At 43.2% G+C, this 23,987-nt stretch overlaps 1 protein-coding gene across 5 annotated transcripts; it reads right to left on the reverse strand.

Annotated features, from left to right (window-relative positions):
* Positions 1-5,927: 5,927 nt before the first annotated feature.
* Positions 5,928-23,785, reverse strand: ASRGL1 (asparaginase and isoaspartyl peptidase 1). 5 transcript variants are annotated; one of them, XM_074231307.1, is made up of 8 exons: positions 23,620-23,785; positions 20,469-20,597; positions 17,813-17,995; positions 14,600-14,742; positions 13,918-14,072; positions 9,735-9,853; positions 7,698-7,808; positions 5,928-6,422 (listed from the first exon to the last, which is right to left on the reverse strand). In XM_074231307.1, the coding sequence occupies exons 2-8, from the start codon at positions 20,563-20,565 to the stop codon at positions 6,202-6,204; spliced, it is 1,029 nt and encodes a 342-aa protein (XP_074087408.1). In that variant the 5' UTR covers positions 20,566-20,597; positions 23,620-23,785; the 3' UTR covers positions 5,928-6,201. The 5 variants fall into 5 exon arrangements, with proteins under 5 accessions (XP_074087408.1, XP_074087404.1, XP_074087405.1 ...); XM_074231303.1 differs by lacking the exon at positions 23,620-23,785 and adding an exon at positions 23,510-23,581; XM_074231304.1 differs by lacking the exon at positions 23,620-23,785 and adding an exon at positions 22,360-23,243.
* Positions 23,786-23,987: the final 202 nt, after the last annotated feature.

Here is a 23,987-nt window from a genome sequence, read left to right on the forward strand (position 1 = left end):
ATATATAAGAATCTTGGATTCTAAATTTGACCTGAAGAAGGAACTTTCTATTACTGCAAGTTAAAGGCTTTGAAATTACTTTTGGAAAATTGTGAGCAACCTTGACAGCAATACTTCTATGTATATATATTCTGTGCTTTGTGACTTGGCAAATCTAATTTCTTATGGTCTGATCAGCCAAAGGAAAAAGTGTAAAGAGTGAAAACTTTTGGGGTGGTTAGGTGACCTAGTGGATAGAGCATCGGCCCTTGAGTCAGTAGTGCCTGGGTTCAAATCTGGCCTCAGACACATAATAACCTAGCTGTGTGACCTTGGGTAAGTCAATAAATCCCATTGCCCTGCCCCCCCCCAAGTGTGAAAACTTTTCTGAGGAACTTTTTTTCTTTTTTTAAAAAATTTATTTATTTATTCTTATTTTGAACAAATGATGTTTTTTATACATTACTAAAATATTCTTGTTTAAGAGTAAACATAATACCCCCTCCCCCCCCAAAATATAGACCAACATGAGCGATAAAGTAGAGAGAAAAAATTTAAAATGAAAATGAAAAATAATAAAAATAATAATAGTAGGTGTAGCCAAGTGGCACAGTGGACAGAGCACCAGCCCTGGGGCCAGGAGCACCTGAACCCAAATCTGGCCCCAGAGATCCAACAATCACCTGACTGTGTGACCCTGGGTAAGCCACCCCAACCCCATTGCCTTGCAAAAACCAAAAAAAAAGGATCCATAATAAAATAAAATAGTAATAATAATAATAATAATAATGGTGATCAGGTGGCAGACAGAGCACCGGCTTTGGAGCCAGGAGCACTGGGGTCCAAATCCAGCTGAGGAACTTTTAAAGTCTTGAGAAAGTGTCTCTGTAATTCTAAGTCTAAGTTGGAGATTGCAGAGATTAACACAGAGAAAATCTTTTTTCCCAAATCTACAGAAATTGATGACACTGTAAATGGTTAAATCTGTGACTAAAATGTAATTTTCCTATTGTGAATTTCCAAATAATGGTTTGAATATGACAAAAATCTCATGAGTTAACTTCTAGAATTTGCCCTAATAAGGAACGTGTATTCCCCCAGAATTTGGTCTTAAGTACAAAGAGAAATTAGGTTAACATACATGTTTAACAATTCTAAGTTCTGCAGTCAAATGCATATTTGCATAGAGGTGTGGTCCAGATGGAAACTAAGCCCTCCAGAATGAGATCTTTGGACACATTTATAAGAAGCAGACAAAGAATTATAAAATTATTGGAAGCAATCAATAAAATTATGTAATCAAAGGGAAGCTAGGTGGTGCAGTGGATAGAGCACCAGGAGGACCAGAGTTCAAATCCAGCCTCAGATACTTAACTGTGTTTCCTTGGGCAAGTCATTTAACCCTACTGCCTTGGAAAAAATAAAAATTATGTATTCACAAAAGATGTCATATCATATTTTATGGTTTCCTTCGCTGATTCAGGATGTCTGCTTCATGTCAGTACTGTCAGGGATGTCCCATTGAAAAAGGAATACCACCTTCTCAGCTATGTTATAAACTTCCATAAAGCATGGGATTCTCTTCCCCTTTCCAAGATGTGTCTGCCATCCTGTGACTGTGATACAATGTGAGAATTGCCATCTCTACATTGATTTATAATTTTTTTTTGGATTTTTTTTTTTTTGCAAGACAGTGGGGTTAAGTGGCTTGCCCAAGACCACGCAGCTAGGCAATTATTAAGTGTCTGAGGCTGGATTTGAACTCAGGTACTCCTGACTCCAGGACTGGTGCTTTATTCACTGTGCCACCTAGCTGCCCCATACATTGATTTATAATTAAAGAGGGGGAAAAACAAAAATCTTTTACTCTTAAATGTTTTTAATGTGCACCATAAACTTATTTGCATGACTCTCTTTGAACCATTTCAAGGGTGTATCCTCGTTTCTTAGAAACTCATGAACTCCAAAGCAGGGGAATGGGGGATGAAATGTTCAATATTTCCTGGAATTTAAATGGAAAATAGCTGTCTCCAGAAAGGTGAAACTTGCACATTATCCATCCTCAGAGCACCTGGGAGGGAGTGGCTGGAATGCAAAGGCATTGGCTTGGCTCATTAGATGAGGCACTAAAAATGCTATATATAAATGATAGTACTCTATATTGGTTTTGAGTGCAATTTGTATAGAATGTCAAAAATAATTTCCTATGTAAGATAATTTAGAGATGCATTCAATTAAATTGGTGTCTACTTGTAAGTTGCTTCATGTTTTAAATATTGTGCAAATTATCTTTGAAATTTTTTCTCATACTGAGAAATTTGAGAAACAATTGTATAGAAATATTAGAAAACTCTTGACGGTATAAAATTATGAATTGAGCTATTGAATGTAAACACATTTTAAAATTGGTAAATATTTAATGGGGCTTATATTTGCTTTAAGTGGCTAGTGGCTTACTATTGGGAGCCAAGTAGTCCAGACCCCTTCTCTGTGAGGTTCCTTAAGACTTGAACAAGACTTAGATCAGTGACAGTGTGTGAAAAAATTCTCTACCTCCCTTAATTGCTTTTCAAAGTCTTTTTTGAGCTCATCCATAGTCTGAGCCCATTTTCTGTTTCTCTTGGAGGTTTTGGATATGGAAACTTCGATTTTGTTGTCATCTGAGTATGTGTTTTGATCTTCCATGAGACTAAAGTAATTCTCTACGGTCAGATTCTTTTTTCTGTTGTTTACTCATTTCCTCAGCCCAAGACCAATCCACAGCACTTCCAAGGCTTTGGGTTTTTTTGGGGGGGACGTCCCACTGGGACCTTTATTCCTCCAAGATCTTATGCTCTCTCCCCTGTGCTTTGATGTGTAGATTCTCCCCACTTCCCTCTGCCCTGGAGCTGTAAGGAGGGGTTCTGCTTGGCTATCGTAGTATGGAAACCCAAACTACAACCTGGATCTGAGTGTAGGCAAACAGCAGAGTCCTACCTTGAGGGAGAGCAGAGAAATTTCTGCAGTCTTCCCTGACCCCCTTACCATTTCTGCCGGTGTAGACTGGTTTCTCCTGATCCTTGCTGCAGATTCTGTAGCCGGTGCTCCCTCATTCCACACTCATTCTGGTGTAGCAGAATTCTCTCCCTACCCCTTCAAGCTATTCTGAGGCTGTGCTGTGACTGGGACTTTTTCCAACTCTGGGTCTGGTGAAACACACCTTTCCTGTGGAACTTCTAAGTTATCTTGGACTAGGAAAATGTATCACTCAGTCTTTCTGTGGGTTCTGCCCCTCTAAATTTTGGATAGTTATAATTTGTTGGCCTTTGGAGTTTTGGGGGGAAGGAGTTCCCAGGAAATGCTGCCTTCATGCAGTCATCTTGGCTCTGCCCCTCATGAAAAGAATTCTAAAGCTAGATGGTGCAGTGGATAGAGCACCAGCTCTGGAGTCAGGAGGATCCAAGTTAAAATCTGACCTCAGACACTTGTCTCTTACTGTGTGACCTAAGTTCATCTTGATTGCCTCACATCCAGGGTCATATCTCCAGGTATCCTGAATCCTTACCAGGTCACTGGACCCTGATGCTCCAGAGGAGCTGATGACTCCCCCTCACTCAAACCCAATTCACCTACTTGTCCTGGCATCACCTTCCCTGATGTCTTCAAGAGCAAAGTTCCAATAACAAGTCTGAGAAACTAGAACCACAACCAATGTGGTTACTACTCTTAGGATTACTTGTTTTTATCCAATAGATTACTTGGCTATCACTTAAGAAAATGCACTTAAATAGACTGAATTGAAGTTACATCTTTAAGCCAATTCAGTAACAATATACCTTAGATGCAAAGATCACATTTTGCCTTACGGGTTAATATGCAAGATAGATATATGCCAATCTGGAGTATAGGGGCCAGAATTTTTCTGGGAGTTTTGCATCAGCTATCATGTATTCACTGTGTGTATGAAACTTCAGAATGTGATAATTCTGAATTTATAAATGAAATGTTATTTGCTCATTAACCATGTGACAGGAAAAAAATAACCTAGTCCTAAACTGTGATTAGTGCAATTATGCTCTTTGAGGTAAAATTTTGTAGGGTTGTTAATTTTGATACTAAAAGCTGCCAGAAACAATTCAACTATCAAGGCTCCATAGGATTACACAGGATCTGGCAGCATCTACATTAAGGGCTCATAGGGATTGGAATATGATATTCCAGGAGGCAAAAGATCTTGGTTTACAACCAAGAATCAATTACCCAGCAGTCTTTCAGGGGAAAAGATGGACTTTCAATGAAACAGGGGACTTTCAAACTTCCCTATTGAAACCACCAGAGCTGAACAGAAACTTTGATCTCCAAGTCCAGGACTCTGGTGAACCATAGAGGGAGTGGAAGAGAAGGACTAACCATGAGGAACTTAATGACAAACTGTTTGTATTCCTGCATGGGAAGAAGATATGGATAACTCATATGAACTTTCTCATTTATAAGAGCTGTTAGAAGGGGCATAGGGGTGGCTAGGTGACACAGTGGATAGCACACCGGCCCTGGAGTCAGGAGGACCTGAGTTTAAATCTGGCCTCAGACACTTAATAATGACCTAGCTGTGTGGTCTTGGGCAAGCTACTTAACCCCACTGCCTTGCAAAAAAACCTAAAAAAAAAGTATAGACAGGACATAGGAGAGGAATATAATGGTATAATACAGTAAAAAGATGGAGTTAATGGGTGATAAAACAAAGTACTTGGAGAAAGGGAAAGGAGATGAAGGGGCTAAGATATTTCATCTAAGAGTCAAGAAAAAGCTTTTACAATAACAGTAGAATGGGGAAGGTGAGGGGGGGGATGAGTGAGCCTTCATTCTCAACAGAAATGGCTCAGAGAGGAAATAATATACACTCAATAGAAATCTCTTACCCTCGAGAAAAAAGAGAGGGAATGGATGGGATAAGGTGGAATGGGAGGAGAAGAGGGGGAAACAGGTGATAGAAGAAAGGCAAGATCATGGGAAAGTGTACTCAGATACAGCACACTTCTGAACAGGGACAGGGTGAAAGAACAGAATAATGAGAGTGGGGAGGAAGAGAGTGGAGAAAAAACAGCTAGTAATAGCAACTGTGGGAAAAATAGTGAAGCAACTTTTCTGGTGGACTTATGACAAAGAAGGCAACACACCCCAGAGACAGAACCATTGGAATCTAAACACAGACTGAAGTATACTTTTTCTCTCTCTATTCTTGAGGTTTCTTTTTTTTGGGGGGGAGGGGTGTTTATATTTGCTCTCACAAGATTGCAATAATATAAACCCCCCATTTGATATTGTTCTGAGTTGATTTCAAGTATAATTGTCTAAATTGTCACGAGGCCATGTGCTGCCCAAAGGGAGTGCAGTCTGAGAATGCTAAAAGTAGAGATCTGACCCTGGAATAAGTGGGAGGGAATGAGCCTCTTGCCTCAGAATTAACCAGATGGGAAAACTTCCTGTTCAGAAAGAAAATAGTACAATGGGAAACTGAGTCTGGCTTATAATATCCTGTGAATAATGTGGAACTTTGCTATATGCTGCCTGTTAACTACAACTCTTTTCTGGAATCAGAGAACTTATGGGAAAGTCTCAAGACTACCTTTTCGACCTCAGTGTCTCTTGATCCTCTCTCTCCATAAGGAACAAGATACCTTGGGCCCTATATTCTCTTTACTCTGTAGAAACAAAGGTTCTAGGTCCTTGCAAGGACCAGATTTGTTGTCTTCGGGATTTAACTACTCAGTGTGTCTATTCCACCTTATCAAAAGTTAACACTTTCAGGGTCACCAAACTGAACTGCATTCAAGGGCCACAGCATTTTTAAAGCTAGGGATTTTCCAAACCCTAAAGGCTCTTCTTAAGGTAGAAACTCTCACACTTTTTTTCAGATTCAAAGTCAAAATAATCAGTCAAAGGAAGAGCTAATACCAGGACCTCTGATGTCTTGAGGCAAATCTTGTTTTGACCTTTATTCCATAGTGGGTCAAAATAGAAATTTTTAGAATAGTTTTGTTCAAGGAAACAAATCAAGTGTGACAGAGGGCATGATTTTTCCAACTGCAGAGCTAACAGAGTAAGGTAAAAATTCTCCTGAATGTTACTATAGCATGATTTTTCCAAGTGCAGATCGAATAGAGTAAGGTAAAATTCTCCTGAATGTTGCCGTTGCCTAAGCTGGAGACCAGCCCACTTTATTCTGCTGGTCAGGATTATGGGTTATTTTGTTTTTTTTTTGCTGATGTCAGTTATATGGACTGTCCCAGGGAAAATTCCAAACTGGAGCTTGTCTTCCTTGGCAGAGGCCCAGGGCATGGAAACTGAGGTCCACCTTGCAGCCCAATCTCCTGTTTTATCAACTACAATGACGCCGCCTAAGCCTTTCACCCTTGACTTCATGTAAAACAAGGCAGCATCTGCAGCTTCTTGTGGACTCTTTCCTAAAAAACGGTAGAATGGTTATGGAACAATACCTAGTTGTTATTTCAAGAAATATGATAAAAATCAATACATTCTAAGATTTAAAAATTCCTTTTGGAGAGCAGATAACTAACTCCCCAAGGTTATATTTTTCTTCTAAAAAAGAATTGAATTGAATTGGTAAAACTGGGGTCCATTATATTCTTCACTTAATCCTGGACCTTAGAGCCCAGCAGAATCCCCTGAACTCTTCTCTCAAACTATTCATCTTTCTAGGTCTCTGGACAAGGAAACTAAGCATTAGTTTAAAAAACTTTCTCTTTCCAGATCCTTCTAGGTGGGAGCTAGGAGTATAAGGAACCATTCAGAACATCCTCAAGAATCTCCCAAGAGATGCCACAGACAGGTCCGGCAGAATCTTACAAGGAGAGTCAAATCATCAGCATGGATGTCAGTAGATCAGGAGTGAATGGTTTCTCTAACTGAGGAAGCCATGGGCTCTCCACAACACAGCTGAGGATCACCTGCAGCTGATGTGGTTGAAAATGTCTGTATCAGCCTGTGGCTAAGCTGGGATTGAGCTGGTGCTTGGTTCACAGATGGATAGAGACACAGACAATCAGTTCATCAGCCCTAGGCTCTGCACACTAGGCCTTTCCAGCTCTGGAGGGCCCATAAAAGAATTTATACTTCACTGGTCGAACCTTTGAAAACATCCTCCACTCCAAGAAGGTGTCAGATGGAGGTGTCCCTTCAGAGAAAGGACATTCCCCGCCCCCCCGCCCCCGTCATGGCCAACAAGAATCCCCACTAGAGCTGGTTGACCAGCAGCTGTCTGTTCTCTGTCTGAGCCTCTGAGGAGTCCGTTGTTCTTTGGCCCAGCTCAAGCCCTCAAGTCCTTGAAGAGAGCTTCTGGCTAACTGTCCATGTCCTTCAGCCAATTCTCAAATGTCCTGAAGTCCAGGCTCTTCACCAGACTCTCCAATCTGTCTGTGTCCCTAAAATGCAGTGTCCCAACTAAATACTGACCTCTGGATGAGGTCTGGGGAAGGCAAAAGATGGGTCTATGGGGGGAGTCCAGGGTTAGAACTAAATCCTCTGCAGCTCGGAATCCACTAAAGACTCAAATTCTTGTACTTATGAAGTTGATTTTGGAGCCCAAGTACAAGATTTTACATTTTCCTTAATACGTTTCATTTTATCAGACTCAGCCCAGTGAGCATGCTTACCAAGTCTGTTCTGCCACCCTGTAATAACAGACCATGAAAGTAGCAAACAAAGCACATTTTGAATACCTTGCTCCAAGTGGAAGATGACCAGTCTGGCGAGATTCACCTTGATTATGCTCTCTCCATTCCCAGTGGTAGAAACAGCTCCAATCTTATCATCAGCATAGCCCCCGCAACCTGTGCAAAGAAGAAAACCCATATTCTTCCAGGGGAGCCAATGAGTCAGTCAAAGGCACATTACTCTGAGCCACCAAAAACTGGCCAAGGAAAGGGGAGATGGTGGGGGGGGGGGTGCTTGCTGGCCTCATCAGTCAAATAAATAGCTTAAACTAGATGATCTCAAGATCTTTTCAGATTGGACATTATATGGTTTTATTTTAGGGGATTTGGGGAAAATGACTATAATCCCAAAAACCAACTAAAGAAATGAACTTCATTTGTGGGGAGGGTGTCTGTTGTGTGTGAGTGTGTCTACATCATATGTCCAGCTAGGCTTCTGGGGAAGGTGTATGTCCTAAGGTTTTGTGGCTAGCCTAAATCTCAAGTTACCATCCCACCAAAAGGCTCCTTGGGAGGGTCTGTGAGGAAATGATTTGCATCTGTCTGGGTCCTTTTCTCCATTCCAAGAGGGATATTACCAGGAGGCTCCATCGGGAAGTCCAGGGTTAGCTAAGAATAGGCGATGGTTGGCTGTGTTCATAAACACAGACACATGCAAATACATGCATGTCTATACACATGTACATGTTTATACACATTGCGACATATATGGTTACACCTGGACCCCCTGTGTAGCTCCTAATGTCCTGAGCAGGCCAGACCACCCTGGTCAGATTTTTTTTTTTTTTTAAGAAATGAGAGGCTACAGGGGCGGCTAGGTAGCGTAGTGGATAAAGCACCGGCCCTGGAGTCAGGAGTACCTGGGTTCAAATCCGGTCTCAGACACTTAATAATTACTTAGCTGTGTGGCCTTGGGCAAGCCACTTAACCCTGTTTGCCTTGCAAAAACCTAAAAAAAAAAAAAAAGAAATGAGAGGCTACAGGCCATAATTGAAACCTAAGGTTGGAGATGTTCAGTTCTGAGTTGAGACTGCCTTGGAAAAATGGGAACACTTCCCCTCCCTCCTCAAAAACAACAAACCCTCAATCTTCAGAAAGTCATTACCCTGTTCTTTCCTGAAAAAACAGGTTGGTTTAAGAATCAGCCACAAAAGGGAATTGGTGGGGCGGCTAGGTGGCGCAGTGGATAAAGCACCGGCCCTGGAGTCAGGAGTACCTGGGTTCATATCCGGTCTCAGGCACTTAATAATTACATAGTTATGTGGCCTTGGGCAAGCCACTTAACCCCATTTGCCTTGCAAAAACCTAAAAAAAAACACCCCCCAAAAAAGGGAATTGGTTCTACAAAAAACTGAATCATAAATGAAAGATTGGGAAGGGGGGGGTCATCTCCCTCAGAGGTTAAGAAATTTTTACATTTGCAAAACCCTTCATTTATTATTCAAATCCTTTACTGCCTGTACTGCTTCCCAAGGGTAGGAGGGAAATAGGTGTATCTGTTACATTCTCATTCTTTTTTTTTTAGGTTTTTTTTTTTTTTTTGCAAGGCAAACGGGGTTAAGTGGCTTGCCCAAGGCCACACACCTAGGTAATTATTAAGTGTCTGAGACCGGATTTGAACCCAGGTACTCCTGACTCCAGGGCCGGTGCTTTATCCACTGCGCCACCTAGCCGCCCCACATTCTCATTCTTACCAAAAAAAAAAGTTAGTACATTTTTTTTTTAAAGGGAAAAACACAAACCTACTCCCATCCCTGGAGTTAGGTTCACCATACTTTAAAGAAACTTAAAATAACTTAAACCTGAAATATCACTTCCATCATAAAGGGGCATCTTATTTTAAGTAGCAAATTATTCTGACCACTTCTAAGCTTGGTTATATTCCATTTACAACTTCTGATCTCTCTCCATGGAGCAGATCTCTTGGAGTCATGAGAAATTCTTGGCAAGAATGTGAAAATTGACTCAGATGAATTTGGAACTTTGATGGGAAGAAAACAGGTGAGTGGGAGTGCAGGAGAGGTAACACTCATAGGGCCTTACCTACACAGGGCGAGTCCCCAACACGGCCAACCATTTTATTAATGATCCCCCCCGTTGATGTTGCATAAGCGACGTTTCCATTTTTGTCTAGAGCCACAGCACCTACTGTTCCAGTGTTTCTGAAAAAAAAAAAGCAGTAGAGAGGCTTGGACTAAAGCTGGCAGTGCCAACTTTATCAAAGTTCCACTTCTACAAAACTCATTTGTACCCAGGCCAGGAAATGACCCCAGAAGGAGCTGACTGGTGGTTTGTTCTGCAAAAGGCAGACAGAAGAAGCCCCACAGAGGCTGTGTTTTTAACGATTATAATGACCAGCATTGACTAAAGAAATTCCTAACCCTTTACTCCGCTCCTCAAGTAGGGAAAGTTGTGAAATCAGGAGATGGCATACAAAAGCCAATGGAAGGGACCCAAAGCCAAGCTCCTGTGGCTAATTCTATTCTGTGGATCTCTCTTTCCTCTCTCCTCTCCCAGCTTTCATTCATCTTTGTCTTACTCCTCCCTCTCCCTTCTTTGATGCAAAGGTCTCCCAGGAGTCTATTTTAAGAGTCACAGTGTGACCCATTGAAAAGGTTCAGTTAGAAGCAACTGGAAAGCTGGATTTTGAAGCCTTAGGAAACTGAGGCATTCTGGGAGTTTTCTTCTCTTTCCCAGCAGTTGAAGAGAACAACTTTGGAAGTGAAAGAATGTGGGGGTTCCATTTAGAGATAGAAAGAGCAGAATTTGGCTTTCTCAAAAGGCTGGAATGATTCATATGAAGATCAGGAAAGACATGTTGGAGACACTGGCCTCACAGAACTGAACAAGAAGGCTTTAAAATGAAAATTAGAGGGAAGAAAGCTGTTACCATGAAACTGAATGTGAAGCAGGGTAACAGGTATGATCACGAATGAAGAGAAGGAAGTGCCTGGTGATCCGGGAAAAATTTTGACAAATGGATTTGGCAGATGGTGGCCCCAGAGTATACATAGTCCATAGAAATAACTTGTAGAAACATGATGGCAAACGTTTGGGTCAAGTAGAAAGGAGAATATGACATCACTGGGGCAGCATGCTATGGACCATCTGGTCTGATGGAAGATGTAGAATAACAAATTCTAGCTGTCTGGACATTTGCAAAAAGCAGAATTTTGAAGAAATCCCCTCTTTGCTGAGAGTCTACTGATAGTCTTACAACTTAGGAGGTCTGATCATGTCTTCACTTTCCTTTTTTTATTAAAATGTTTTTTATTAAGATATCTTAACAAAATAGCACACCTTTCTCATGGTGGGAGAGAGGGGCATTCACTTTCCTTCTTAAGAAGTGCCACCACTGGGGGCAGTTAGGTGGCCCAGTGGATAGAGCACCAGACCTGAAGTCAGGAGGACCTGAGTTCAAATCAGGCCTCAGACACTTAATATTTCCTTAGCTGTGTGACCTTGAGCAAGTCACTCAACCCCATTGCCTTGCAAACCACTCTTCACTACCACCCAAAAAAGAAGTGCCAGCACTTCCCTCTGGCACTGGATCTGGATCTGGCTGACCTTCCAAGCCTTACCACACATCACTACTCTTCATTTACTCAGTGGTCTGACCAATCTGGCCTATCTGTGTTCCTCATAGAGGACCTTACATCTCCTCCCCTCAGCCTTTGCCTAGGCTGAGCCTCCTGCCTGGAATGTCCTCTCTCCTGGTTCTTAGAATTCTGAACTTTCTGTAGAACCCAATCCCAGCACCCATCTCCACAGGAAGTCAATCCTTATCCCCCAAGCTGCTGGTGCCCTTTCCCCAGAAATGACTCTCTTCCTACTTTAAATGAACACCACACAAGTGAGTCGGACAGTGCAGTTGGGGGAGGACAGAGATAGACTGTCTCCTTCCTCATTGTTCATCGGAAGCTCTCACTGGAGCCAATTGGCTACCTTCCAAAACTGCACAGAACACTTCACCCTGACAGTGGTGAGTTCAGAGACCCCAAAACTTTTTCTGGCTTAAGTACTCAAAATCCCAATCTCCTTGCAATTTACATCCCATGATTTGCATACTTCCCTTCCTGGTTGAACCTTCCAACAGCACCCATTGGGTTCCCCAGGACCCTCTTAAGCTGTGGGGCCTAGAATCAAGCACAAAATTCAGAATATACCAGGTTTCTGCTGATAAGTTTGGGTAGTAGGGGCAAGCCACTTAACCCCATTGCCTTGCAAATAAACAAACAAACAAATAAACAAATAAATAAATGAAACAAATGCACCCAAGATTACAAGAAATGTTGTAAGTTGGGAAACAATTTTTACAGCTAGTGTTTCTGATAAAGGACTCATTTCTAAAATATATGGAGAACTGGGTCAAATTTATAAGAATACAAGTCAACAAGGGCAGCTAGGTGGCACAGTGGATAAAGCACCGGCCCTGGAGTCAGGAGGACCTGGGTTCAAATCTGGTCTCAGACACTTAATAATTACCTAGCTGTGTGGCCTTGGGCAAGTCACTTAACCCCATTGCCTAGCAAAAACCTAAAAAAAAAAAGAATACAAGTCAAACTGGAAAGACTTTGCATGAACTGATGCTGAGCAAAGTGAGTAGAACCAGGAGAACATTGTATATATTACCAGCAACACTCTGTGATGATCAACTATGATGGACAGAGAAATTACCATGAAATCTGAATGCAGACCAAAACATTATTTTCCATTTTAAAAATTTGTTTTATGTTTTTTCCCTCTCATGATTTTTTCCTCCTTTTGTTTTGATTCTTTCATAACATTACTAGTTTGGAAATATGTTTAACATAGTTGTACCTGTATAAACTAGAATAGATTATTCATTGTCAAGGGGAGGGGGGAGGGGAAGGAGGAAGGGAGAAAAATGTGGAACTTAAAAACCTTAATAGAAAAACAAATGTTGCAAACTTTCTTTGCATGTAGTTGGAAAAAATTAATTTTAAAAAAATAAGGCCCAGATTAAACTCTTTTACATAGTTTAAAAACAAACCAAACAAACCCAATGAAGATCTGGGAGGGAAAGGCACTCAGATTTTCTGACCCAAACAGAAACAAGTGCTAGTTATACTTACTCTGAGCCATGAGGACCTAAAGAAGGATCAAGTGAGACTTGGGCTGGGCCCTAATACTGACCAATCAATGAGAGCCATGTCCTTAAAAAAGAAATCTAGCCTAAAATTCCCAAGATAACTTGTGAGACTTCAGCAATCAAAATGTATATTTCTTTGGTAGAGCACCCACAGATAAAGGCATGATTTCCTATAGGGAGAGAGGAGAGGAGGGAGGGAGAGAGGGATGGAGGGGAGAAAAAGAAAGGAAGGACTTGTGTTGCCCAAATGGAACTGGTCAGTTGGGTTCCCAGTGGATAGCTCCAACTACTTAACAATGTCCTTCCTTCTTGAAGAGAATCAGGAACATATAAGGAGACATTAGGTAGGAGGGAAGATTCACAGACTGCCAAGGCCAAGGTCCTTTCCTACTCTGAGGTTCCATGGTCCTCATCATTTAAGCAGTTCAAATTGAAGTCAAGACCCATTATAAAAAATGTCCAAGGGGCGGCTAGGTGGCGTAGTGGATAAAGCACTGACCCTGGAGTCAGGAGAACCTGGGTTCAAATCCAGTCTCAGACACTTAATAATTACCTAGCTGTGTGGCTTTGGGCAAGCCACTTAACCCCATTTGCCTTGCAAAAACCTAAAAAAAAATAAAAAGTCCAGGTCCAGTTCTGATTTGGTTGTATTAAATCCTATTTCAGACAAATGGGTTAATATTCCCTGGGACTCTGAAATTCATTATAGAAAAACTTCAAAGACTGTTCATTTAAACTCTGTGGTGACACACAAGAGTGATGTGAAAGCTTTCTTGTACTATCATTTAAGAAAAGGTCAAGTGGATAAAGAGCCTGGATGGCAATCTGTTTAGAGCAGGTAAATTCTCCTGGAAAACAAATGTTCGCTGCTCCTGAAAAGCATTCCAGGCCATGGAGCCACATGTCTGGCTGGTCATTCTTGTCTTTGGGGGCCTAATACCAATCACTTTGTGCTTCTCCCTAAGAAGGTTTCCTCTAATGGAGGCAGGCTTTATTCCTTAGTTGGGATTGGTGTTTGATGTATATAAATGTAGAAGATACAATACTTTTTAAAGACTGAGGACATCTAAAAGCATTCCAAATGTGCAGTTCAAAGTCACAGGAAATACCTACTTTTCATAATCTGCATCAGCAGGTTTTCGAGCTTTTTCTTTTTTCAGACGCTTCACGTTTCGGTCTGTTATCAGTCTTTCTCCAGGTATAGTTGGAATCCCTAAATTCTTAGCAAAAGCAGCCACACCTTGACCAGTCAGGAATGAGTGGTTTGTCTGATTCAGAAAGGAAAAGAGACTCATTAGACCTCCCGGAACTGTCCCAATTGGGTGGAGGCAACTGCAGCCAGTGTAGAGATGTAGAAAATGTATCTTCTGAATACAGATTCCATTCATTTATTTTTTCTGGTAGCAGCTGAAACTGCTGAGATGGCATAGATTTCCAAAACAGAAAAGGGAGTCGATACCATTCAATATACCACTCTCTTAAGAACATCATCAGTTAATGACTTGGTTGGTCCACCTGGTGCCTAAATGAGGAGGAAAGGGAGTAGCCCAGAGGAAGCTTAAGGTCCCACACATTAAATGCCTTCCTGCTAGTTAAGCAATCCCTTCATTACTACATGTGCCACAGACTGGCACAGACCAGTGACAGACTCTCATTCAACACTGTTTAGACTCATTTCACCTATTTTATAGAACCATGCCAGGAAGCACAGGCTTCTTGTGGCTGTTATAGCTCTTCAGTCTGGAGGATGTCACTGCTAAGTCACAGGGAAAAGATATTCATTATTTAGGTGTACCTTTTCCATAACAAGACGGGCAACTTTAATGGGGTTTGCGATGTTCTTGACTGAAGACACAGCTCCCGAGTTCAGGTTTTTTCCATCCATGATGCTAGCATCCATTTCAACTTGACCATTCTCATTCAAGACAGACCCTTTACCTATAAGAAAAAGCAGGGGGATGGGGACCTCAACTGTCATTTTATGTTCATCAAGTGCCTCCTATGTGTGAAACATCAAGGATACAATTCCTCTCACTCACCCCACAGACACCAGAGAAGTGAACAGAAGGTGAGCAGAGGGGGAGGAAAATGAATGAAGGCTTAACTGAGCTTTGGTAGAAAGGAGATAAAAAAAAAAAAGGACTTGATTCCAATTTGTTGACTTTTGGGGAACCAAGTTTAATTTCAATTTATTCTTAGCTTGAAATGACTGCCAATTAAAATCCAATTTTATGAGAATATTGGACAAAACTAGGTACTGGTTTACATAGTACATGTAGTATAAATATTACTATTGTTTTAAATTTATGCAGGCTAAAATAGTTATCTAAAAAAATCAGGAGATGCAGTTCAGTTGTGATAAATGACCTCATATAATGTAGTAAGAAGGAAAGAGATAGGATTTGAATCCAGGTCCCAGCCTGAGGTTGAGGGCTCTGCTTAGGCCAAAGCCTCATCTGGGCAAAACGAGGGTATATGAGGGATCATCGAAGGCCTGAGGCTGTGGGTCCTTTAGCAGAAAGAGTGAACCACATTGGCCATGACTGAGTGTGGAGGTAAAAATAATCTTCCAAACTCAACAACAAACATGGGTTCTGTTAAGGTGGGATCAGAAACAGGAGCTATTTCCTCATATGAGTTTCAATTGTTAGGAAAAATCAGTAGAGAAGTTAAAAAAAATAAACAAATATTATAAAGTGGATAAGGCCAAGCAAATTTTATGTGTTAAACCATTCAACAAATATTTTCTGAGGGTCTAGTAGGTGTGCTTAGCACTGAGCCGGGTGCTAGGAGGGCCAGGAAAGACAAAAGGATCAAAGTAAGGCAGCATCTTTCTAAAGGTGGATCTGGAGGCAGTGAACCTGGATTGGGAGACAGGATCTGGGTTCCAGTCTTGACTTGATCTCCAATGACCTGTCGCACTTGGGGGTGAGTCACTTTCTGTCTCTGCCCTCAGTTTCCCTGCTTGTAAATGCCAAGACAAGACCAGATGCCCTCTACATTGCTGACAGATCCCACAGAGAAGGACTAAAGAAGGTCAGAGAAGCCAGAGCTCAACCCCTTGAGAGACTGTTCATTATCTCAACAAGACTGAATTGTTGGGTAACAAGCTCTCCTGGGAGGGACAGGGTTTAACTGAATCCGACTGCAGGTGAAAGATCACAATATGACACAATATGACCCAATATACTTTTTGTGTGTGTATGATGGACCCTTTGGGAAGTCTGGTAGAATCTGAGGACCCCTTCTCAAAATGATGTTTTTAAATGTATAAAATAAAAAATATAAAGCATAACAAAGGGGATTAATTCTATTGGAATATAAGCTATCAAAAAAGCTCTAGAGGATATCTAGAATATTCAAAACCAGGAGGTAAATTCACAAATAAGTACCAATATTCAGTTAACAATCTTTCCTAACTGAGTCAATGTCAAGTAGCAACATCAAATAGAAGGGTAGAGTTCCCTAGCTGCCAAGAATTTCACTTCTGTCCCCAATGGTGTGGAGGGGTCAGACGGCAGCTCTTGGTTCTCAACCAGTCTTGGTGTGAGGTCCACCACCTCAAGGCTCTGCCTCTTCTCTCCAACCCCTTTTCCTGTCTTCCACCAGGACCAGAGTTTTCTTTCATCAGTCACTCATAGTTCAGTTAGATGCCCACTATCTATTGCCCCATTATGTGGGAAGATTCTTTACTGGGTGTGCTTCCTTGGCTGACCCAGACTCCCAGGACTAGACATGATAGAGTCATTTTAGAAAAGGACACTGATAGTCTTTTTGAAGTGGCAAAAAATGGGAAATTGAGGGGATGCCCAACATCTGGGGAACGGCTGAACTAATTGTGGTATAAGAATGTCATGGAATACAATTGTTCTGTAAGAACCCATGAGCAGTCAGACTTTAGAGAAGTCTGGAGAGATTTGCAAGAATTGATACTGAGTGAAGAGAGCAGAACCAGAAGCACACTGTTCATACTAACAGCAACATTGGATAATGATCAACTATGGACTTGTTCACTTCAGCAAAACAATAATCAAAGAGAGTTCTAAAAGACTTGTGATAGAAAATACCATCCATATCAAAAAAAAGGAACCATGGAGTTTAAATGCAGACCAAAACTTCCTATCTTCAGTTTTTAAAAGTTGTCTTTTATATTATGTTTTTCTGTTTTTTTTTTCATTTGAATTTGATTCTTCTTTCACAACATGATTAATATGGATATATATGTTTAAAACAGCTATACACATATAACCTATATTAGATTGCTTTCTATCAAGGGGAGAGGAGAGGGAAGGGAGGGAGAACCTTATCAAACATTAATTGGTGAAAACTAGCTTTACATGTAGTTATCTTTTTTTTAAGTTAAAATATCTTTAAAAATAGCTTTAAAATTAAAAAAAGGACACTGATAAACCTGAGAGGCTATCCAGAAAAGGTCCATAAAGGAAGACTCAAGACTCAATCATGCTCCATGTGCATTAGCTAAGAGACTTGGGATTCTATTTTCAAGTAGCAGAAGGACTGGGTCAGGAGGAAGATGGGCTGGATTTGGTGGTTGGCTCTGAGAGGGTAAAAGATGGTGAAACAGGCAGAAGTGAGGTCAGGAGACCCTGACAGGAACACCAAGCCTTGTCGGAGGGCTGCTATGGGAGACAAGGGGCTTTCTCCGTACTTGAGGGTAGATGAGTAAGGATATCAGAGGTAGGATTCTCATCCAGATGAGTTCAGAAGGTGACATGATCAAAACCACGTGGGACAAAGTGGCATGAAGAAAGGATTAGAAAAGAAGAGACAAAGTCTGATTGAAAAGCTAGTCATTGGCACTTGTCCTTAAGACTTGGGGGGGGGACACATCAAGAAAAGCACAGACAAGATAGATGTGATGATGGTGAGAAGGAACAGGTCAAGATTCTAAACATGGGACCATGGTGGGGTTACTGAGAAGGTAGAAAAGATCATCTACTCAGTCTGAACCTCTCAGTCTTATTTACTTCTGCCCCCCCCAACTTACCTGCATTGAATTCGGGGTCATCCTCCAGCAACACCACGGCTACTTCGACAGCGTCAATGGCTGTGCCGCCATCTCTCAGGACGTTGTAACCTGACTGAGCAGCTTTGGTAACACCCTCTCTCACTTTGTCTGAGCGTTCCTTAGAGATGGAGGTAGCTCCTCCATGAACCACAATAACAGGTTCTGAGAACCAAAGAGGATAAAAACCAAGAGCTTTTCAGGACAATGGTCTGTCCAATAGGTCAAACAGGAGGAGTGATCTTCACATGATATTTTTTGTTAAGAGCCATAGATATAAGCATCTGCGGAGTGCTAGGTTCATCCTAAGCACACTTCATAAATGGCATCCCATCTGAATCTCACCTGGGGAGAGAGCTGTCATGATCCCCATTTTACAGGTGAGGGAACTGAGGCAGGTAATGGTGAAGGGACCTGCCCAAGGTCACATAGCTAGAAAGTATCTGAAGATGGATTTGCACTTAGGTCTTCTTGACTTCATATCTAGCTGCCTCACTCTGCCTCTCCCTATCTCTACTGATATGTCTATAACTCTCTTTTCAATTTTTTTTGTTGTTCAATTATATACTTCATGACCCCATTTGAGGTAGAGATCCTGGAGTGGTTTGCTATTTCCTTCTGAAGTTCATTTTACAGATGAGGAAACTGAAGCAAGCCCCTGCTTCAGTTAAGTTAACTGGCCCAAGATCATATATCTGAGGCTGGATTTGAGCCTTCCTAATTCCAGGCTGGAGCTCCATCCACTGAGCTACCTAGCTGCCCTCTACACAATTAATTCAATATAATTAAAAATTACTCTTTCTAATAAGCTTAAGATGCAAGCCAGCTGGATCACCCTCCTGACCTTCTCTTTTCTCTTCTGCAAACTGAGCTCAGTTTAGCTTGTATTTATTTACATATATGTTTCATTCTCATTCTAAACATGAGGAAGTTGATTTACTGGAGTTAGATAGAAAGGCAAACAACAGGAAGGAGGATGAAGAAAGGCCCCTCAATTCCCTAGCCAGGGTTCTTTCCATTGTACCACCCTGCCTCCTCTTAAGGACAGTGACTGGATCCCAGATCTCATCTAGTAAAGTGAAGCTAACCCCTCCACAGAGCACCCTTAGGGCTTCCCAAGGTACTAGAGCAGAGGTGCCAGCAACATGAGGGCCCCCAACCCTCCCAGATTAAGGTATAATTGGGAAGTACTGAACAAAATAAAATGCAGTGATGTATAGAGATAATCTTAATGGGGGTATGGTGGCAGACAACTTTATGGATGGCTCAGGGAACCCCATTTCTAATTAAGTTCAATTGTCCTGGAGCTCTAAGAGATTAAGGGAGCTGCCTTTGAAGGCAGCTTCAAGTCAGCTCCCCAGCTCCTGCCCATACATCCCATAATTGCCCCCTAATAGGGAGACCCAGTGACAGATGACCTGTTTATTCCATAAAGATGAGGCTGGCTTCAGAGAGGGATGGGTTTTTTTTTACTCTAGTACTCTCCCAGACCGTAACCATCCCTCCCCTCCATATATCTGGGAAGAGGAAGGCACCCCTAGCAGTTCCCATCATGTTGGAAAGGTGGCAGGTACTGACCAAAGAAGGAAGAGGTAAAGGAATGAGGATTGTCAGAATTGTCTGAATGAGAGGTGTTGGGAGCCAGGGTCTCTAAGCTGTTTGACACAGTCGCAGCAAGAAGACTCAGCAGTCACACTGCCTGATGGAACAACATTTCCTTCTTCAATATATACAGGGATTCCATGTATACCCATATTTATAGGTCTATTATTGATTGCAAAACTTACTCATCCTAATAGTGGAATGACTATAAAGGAAGGATTTCAGAGAAATTCCTTGAATAAAACAGATTGTGAACTCTGTCCAAATTTAACAGGACTGCCTCTCCCTGAGACATACAAAAGGCTTCAACATTATGAGATCTTTGGAAGACACAGCACTGGGAGTTCCAGGGAGATGTCAGAATATATACAGGGAAACCAGATACAGGATGGGTCAGATAGAATTCCAGGGAAATTAACAGTTTTGCCCCCCTTATCATACACAGGAATATATGATAAAGATGGCGAGAGAATAGTTAGTATAGGTAACCAATATGTGAACTCTAACAGCTTTAGTTTATTGGGAAAGAATAAAAAGTCATAGAAACCGTAGCGTCTACCAACAAGGGCTCAAAGGAAAATTAATTATTGAAGGAGTCAATGGACAGGTGGACAAACATAGCTACCCTCACTATAGGTTGTCAAGGGAGCATATCGAAAACATTACATGTGCGGTGCAAAAACATAGAAGCATGCCATTAAACAAATTATATCAAAGATTATTCTAAGGAAAGTTCTGTTGAATCAATAACTTTACTATGCAGCAGCAAACTAGGCAACAGGCAGGTTGAGGTCATCACGGTCTGAGCAGGGACAAGAAAATTAACGACATGATTGAGAATCACACCTGTAACCACTGCATGATCAGACTCGTAACCATATGAACTATATGATTAATGATGAAAATTGTACACTTTTGTAACCAAGGAAATGATTTTAGTTTGCTTGTTTCATATGATTCTGAAAGTATAAAAATAAATCTAATCAGCTGACAGTCAGTCAACCTGCTCCTGCCTTTACCCACTTGTTGACTCAACTCATTTCGCCGACTCTCTCCCTCCTGTCAGGTTCCAAGGACCCCGCAGAGGCTGGACCCCTGCAGACTGGCTGAGAGGAGCCTGGGACGTCAGTCATCTTGAAGGTGTTTACAGGGCATTGGCTTCCAACTGGGAAAAGAATCACAAAACGTCAGGGCCCCAAATCCAATCCATGAAAGCAGATGTGCCTTCAAAGCGTCCTCTTCCAGAAAATCTCTAGTGAGGAGAAACAGACTCTTTGGGGGCAGGTGACCTTTCATTCTCCTTATTACAGTTTGGGGATGCCAGACTGGAGTCAGGAGGACCCGAGTTCAAATCTGACTTCTGGACACTTTCTAGCTAAGAGACCCTTCATCCTGCTTGTCTTGTTTCCTCATTGGTAAAATGAGCCTCAGAAGGAAATGGATCTCTACCCAGAAAACCCCAAATGGGGTCATGGAGAGTTGGACACAACTAGTGAGGAATCATCTCTCTCTCTCTCTCTTTTTTTTTTTTTTAAAGATTTTTGCAAGGCAATGGGGTTAAGTGGCTTGCCCAAGGCCACATAGCTAGGTTATTATTAAGTGTCTGAGGCCGGATTTGAATTCAGGCACTCCTGACTTCAGGGCTGGTGCTCTATCTACTGTGCCACCCAGCTGCCCCGAGGAATCATCTCTTACTGAACCTAACTCGGACTCCGGGCACTCTCTACCCTTACTCTGGCTCTGCCCTCAGTGGTCAGCCCTTCCACCATCATATCCTCCCCAAGTATCTGTTTCTCTAACTCCTTCAGCCAACCCTCCAGGGCCTGATCTCGCAGCCCCTCACCATGTGGGGCACCCTCCTCTGAATTCTGTCCAAGTCATTCATATTCCTCTTAAAACATGGGCCCAGACTTGTCCCATTGGGACTATTCCCTTCCTCAGTTCTGCATAGCCCACATCTCTTAACACCATCTAAAATTGTATGGTTTTTAGTTGCCATCACATGGTGAACCCCTACTGGCCTGGAAATCCACCACTGCTTGCCTCAGAAGGTTTTCTTCAGGTGAACTACTGAAAATAATTTAGTTATTAGGGAAGCTGCTGGGCCTTCTTAATTTTGTACCTTTCTAATTTTTTAAATCCAAGGTTAAATCTTTTATACTAGATTCTTCTAAAAGTTCCAGCTTGCCAAGACTTCTTTTTGGCCCTCCACATTGGGTTAACCAGATCTCTTGGCTTTGGGCCATCTGAACAAGCATACCCTTTACTTCTGTCTCAGCATTGGCATAGAGACTAAGTATAGCTCTTGGGGAGGGGAGGGCATTCATACAGTTTCAAAACCTCCTAATTCTACTCTGGCTTCCATCTCCTCAATTTGTGCTCAATTGGTTCTGAGAAACTTGGATCAGAAGCGCTCTATTCATATTTTCAACAACTGGAAAATGAGGCTAACCTGATATTTCTTTTATTTCCTGACCTTTTAAGAACAACCTCTTCCTTTTCTAGATAGATGTTCACTAACCATTGCTTTCATAATATGCTCTGGAGTTTGACCAGGTAAAGCAGCCAAGTCCAGTAGCCCAAGGAAACCACTCTTCTTGTGGCTGAAAATTAGAGCATCTGCCAATTTGTTCTTTCATTTTTAAATGAAATTTAAATTTTAAAATAAGGAAACGGAGACCCACAGCTAGGAAGGGACTTACCACTCCAGGGGTCCCTGTGGGCTGCACACTGACTTAAAAAACCACAAATTACCATTATCTGTGTTTTGTTGTATTTTTGTTATCCCTTTCCTAATGACATTTGAATCCAGTTCAAGTTGTCCTGAAAGTCTGCACAATAAGCTTTATTAAGCACCTACTATCCGACCCTCACAGCTAAAGGCCTTGACTGTTACCTGGAAAATAGGGGTTTCTTTCTTATCTTACCATCCCTGTCTTCTCCCTTATTCCAGTTTCTGATAAGGAGGTCGAGCTCTCTGTAGGTTCCTTTTTACAGAGTCTATCCCATCCCCTAGCGTCAGTCCCTTTCTGTAGACTGGCTTCTTCCATTCTATGCGCAAACATGTCCAAACCTCCATCAACTGTAACGGAACCCAACCTCCCAAGCTATGGTCCTTTTCCTAAACTTCTAGAAAAAGCCGTGTCTCCTCAGTGTCTTCACTTCTCTCATACTTCTCTTTCCAAGATTCTCCTTGTCTCTCAGGTCCCGTCCTCTCCTCTCTCTGGCCTTTGGGGGTACCACTTTCCCAGGTTTCCTCCCTAGTCTCTTAGATCATTGTCCATTCTTTGGCTGTCCCCCATGGCTCTGATCTGGGCCCAATCTTCTTCCGTCTCTCTGCGGCCTCCTTGGTGCTGATCTAGATCTCAAACCTGACCCCCTAAACTCCCCATGTTTAAAACGGGGCTCCTTCCCCACCAGAACCCCAGCCCCTTGGGAGCTGCCCAGCCTTCCAGCCTCATACTCTGCAGCTTTCTCCCCTGGCTCTCCCTCTCCCCACAGCTCGTGATCTCTGCCCGAGAAGCTGCGCCCCCATAGCCCCAATCCTGGTTCACCCCCATTACTGCCAAGTCTGCCTGTGAATACCGCTAAAGCCATTCCCCCCGGGGGCAGCACTGGACCCCGGTGCCTGGATCCATCACGAGTCCTGCTCGTCCCGGCCTTCTCATCCCTTTTTGCCCATTAAGGTCCAGCCCAATTGGGATTCTTTTGGCCAGGCAATGGGGTGGAGTGGCTTGCCCAAGGTCACTCAGCGAGGTAACTGCTAAGTGTCCGGTGTCCGGGCCGGGCTCCATCCACTGCCCTGCCCCCGGTGGAATGCTCACGGGTCCTCCCTCACAGCACCATCTCCCGCCCGGAGGCCGGTGCCCGGTGCCCGGTGCCCCCTTCCGGGCTCGGCTCGAGCACCAGCTTCCACCGCTGCAGGAGGCCTCTCCGGCTGATGCCCCCTTTGCCTTTCCGCCTGTTTTGTTCACGTCAGGCCCCGATCCCCTCCTTCCGTCACTGCCCCCCAAGAAGGCGCGAGATGCACTTCTGTATCTGGGGTCGCTGCCCAGTCGGGAAGCATTGTGCACTTACTGTATACGGGAGGAGGGGAGGGGGACAGCATGAGGGTGGGGGGTCGGAGAAGCCCCCGCCCCGCCCCGCCCCGCCCCCAACGGCCCGGCCTCGGCCCCGCGACGTCTCACCTCCGCGGCTCCTCCGGATTGTGAGCGCGGGGGCGGGGCGCGCGCTGACAGCGCTTCTGGCGCCTGCGCACAGCAGAGCTGGCGGCGGCGGGTGATTACGGTAGGGAGGCGCTGCACTCGGGCCCCGCTCGTGACGGTCGGCCTCTTCCGCCCCGATCGCGGCGCCGCGGGGAGGGAATTACGGTAAAGTCCCCCGGCCCCGGGGAAGCCCCGCCCCCCGGGGGGCCCCTGTGGCCCGCTGCGTCACTTCCGCTCCCCGCCGGCGCCCCGCCCCCCCGGCCGGAAGGGAGCGGGCCTGGGCGGCCCCGAGCGCGCACAGCCCCCACCCGGCCCGGGGGAGGGCGCCTCGCGACAGGGAGCTGGCATCG

This window comes from Macrotis lagotis, chromosome 3, assembly GCF_037893015.1.
Source record: "Macrotis lagotis isolate mMagLag1 chromosome 3, bilby.v1.9.chrom.fasta, whole genome shotgun sequence".
In the NCBI taxonomy this organism is placed as follows: Eukaryota; Metazoa; Chordata; class Mammalia; order Peramelemorphia; family Peramelidae; genus Macrotis; species Macrotis lagotis.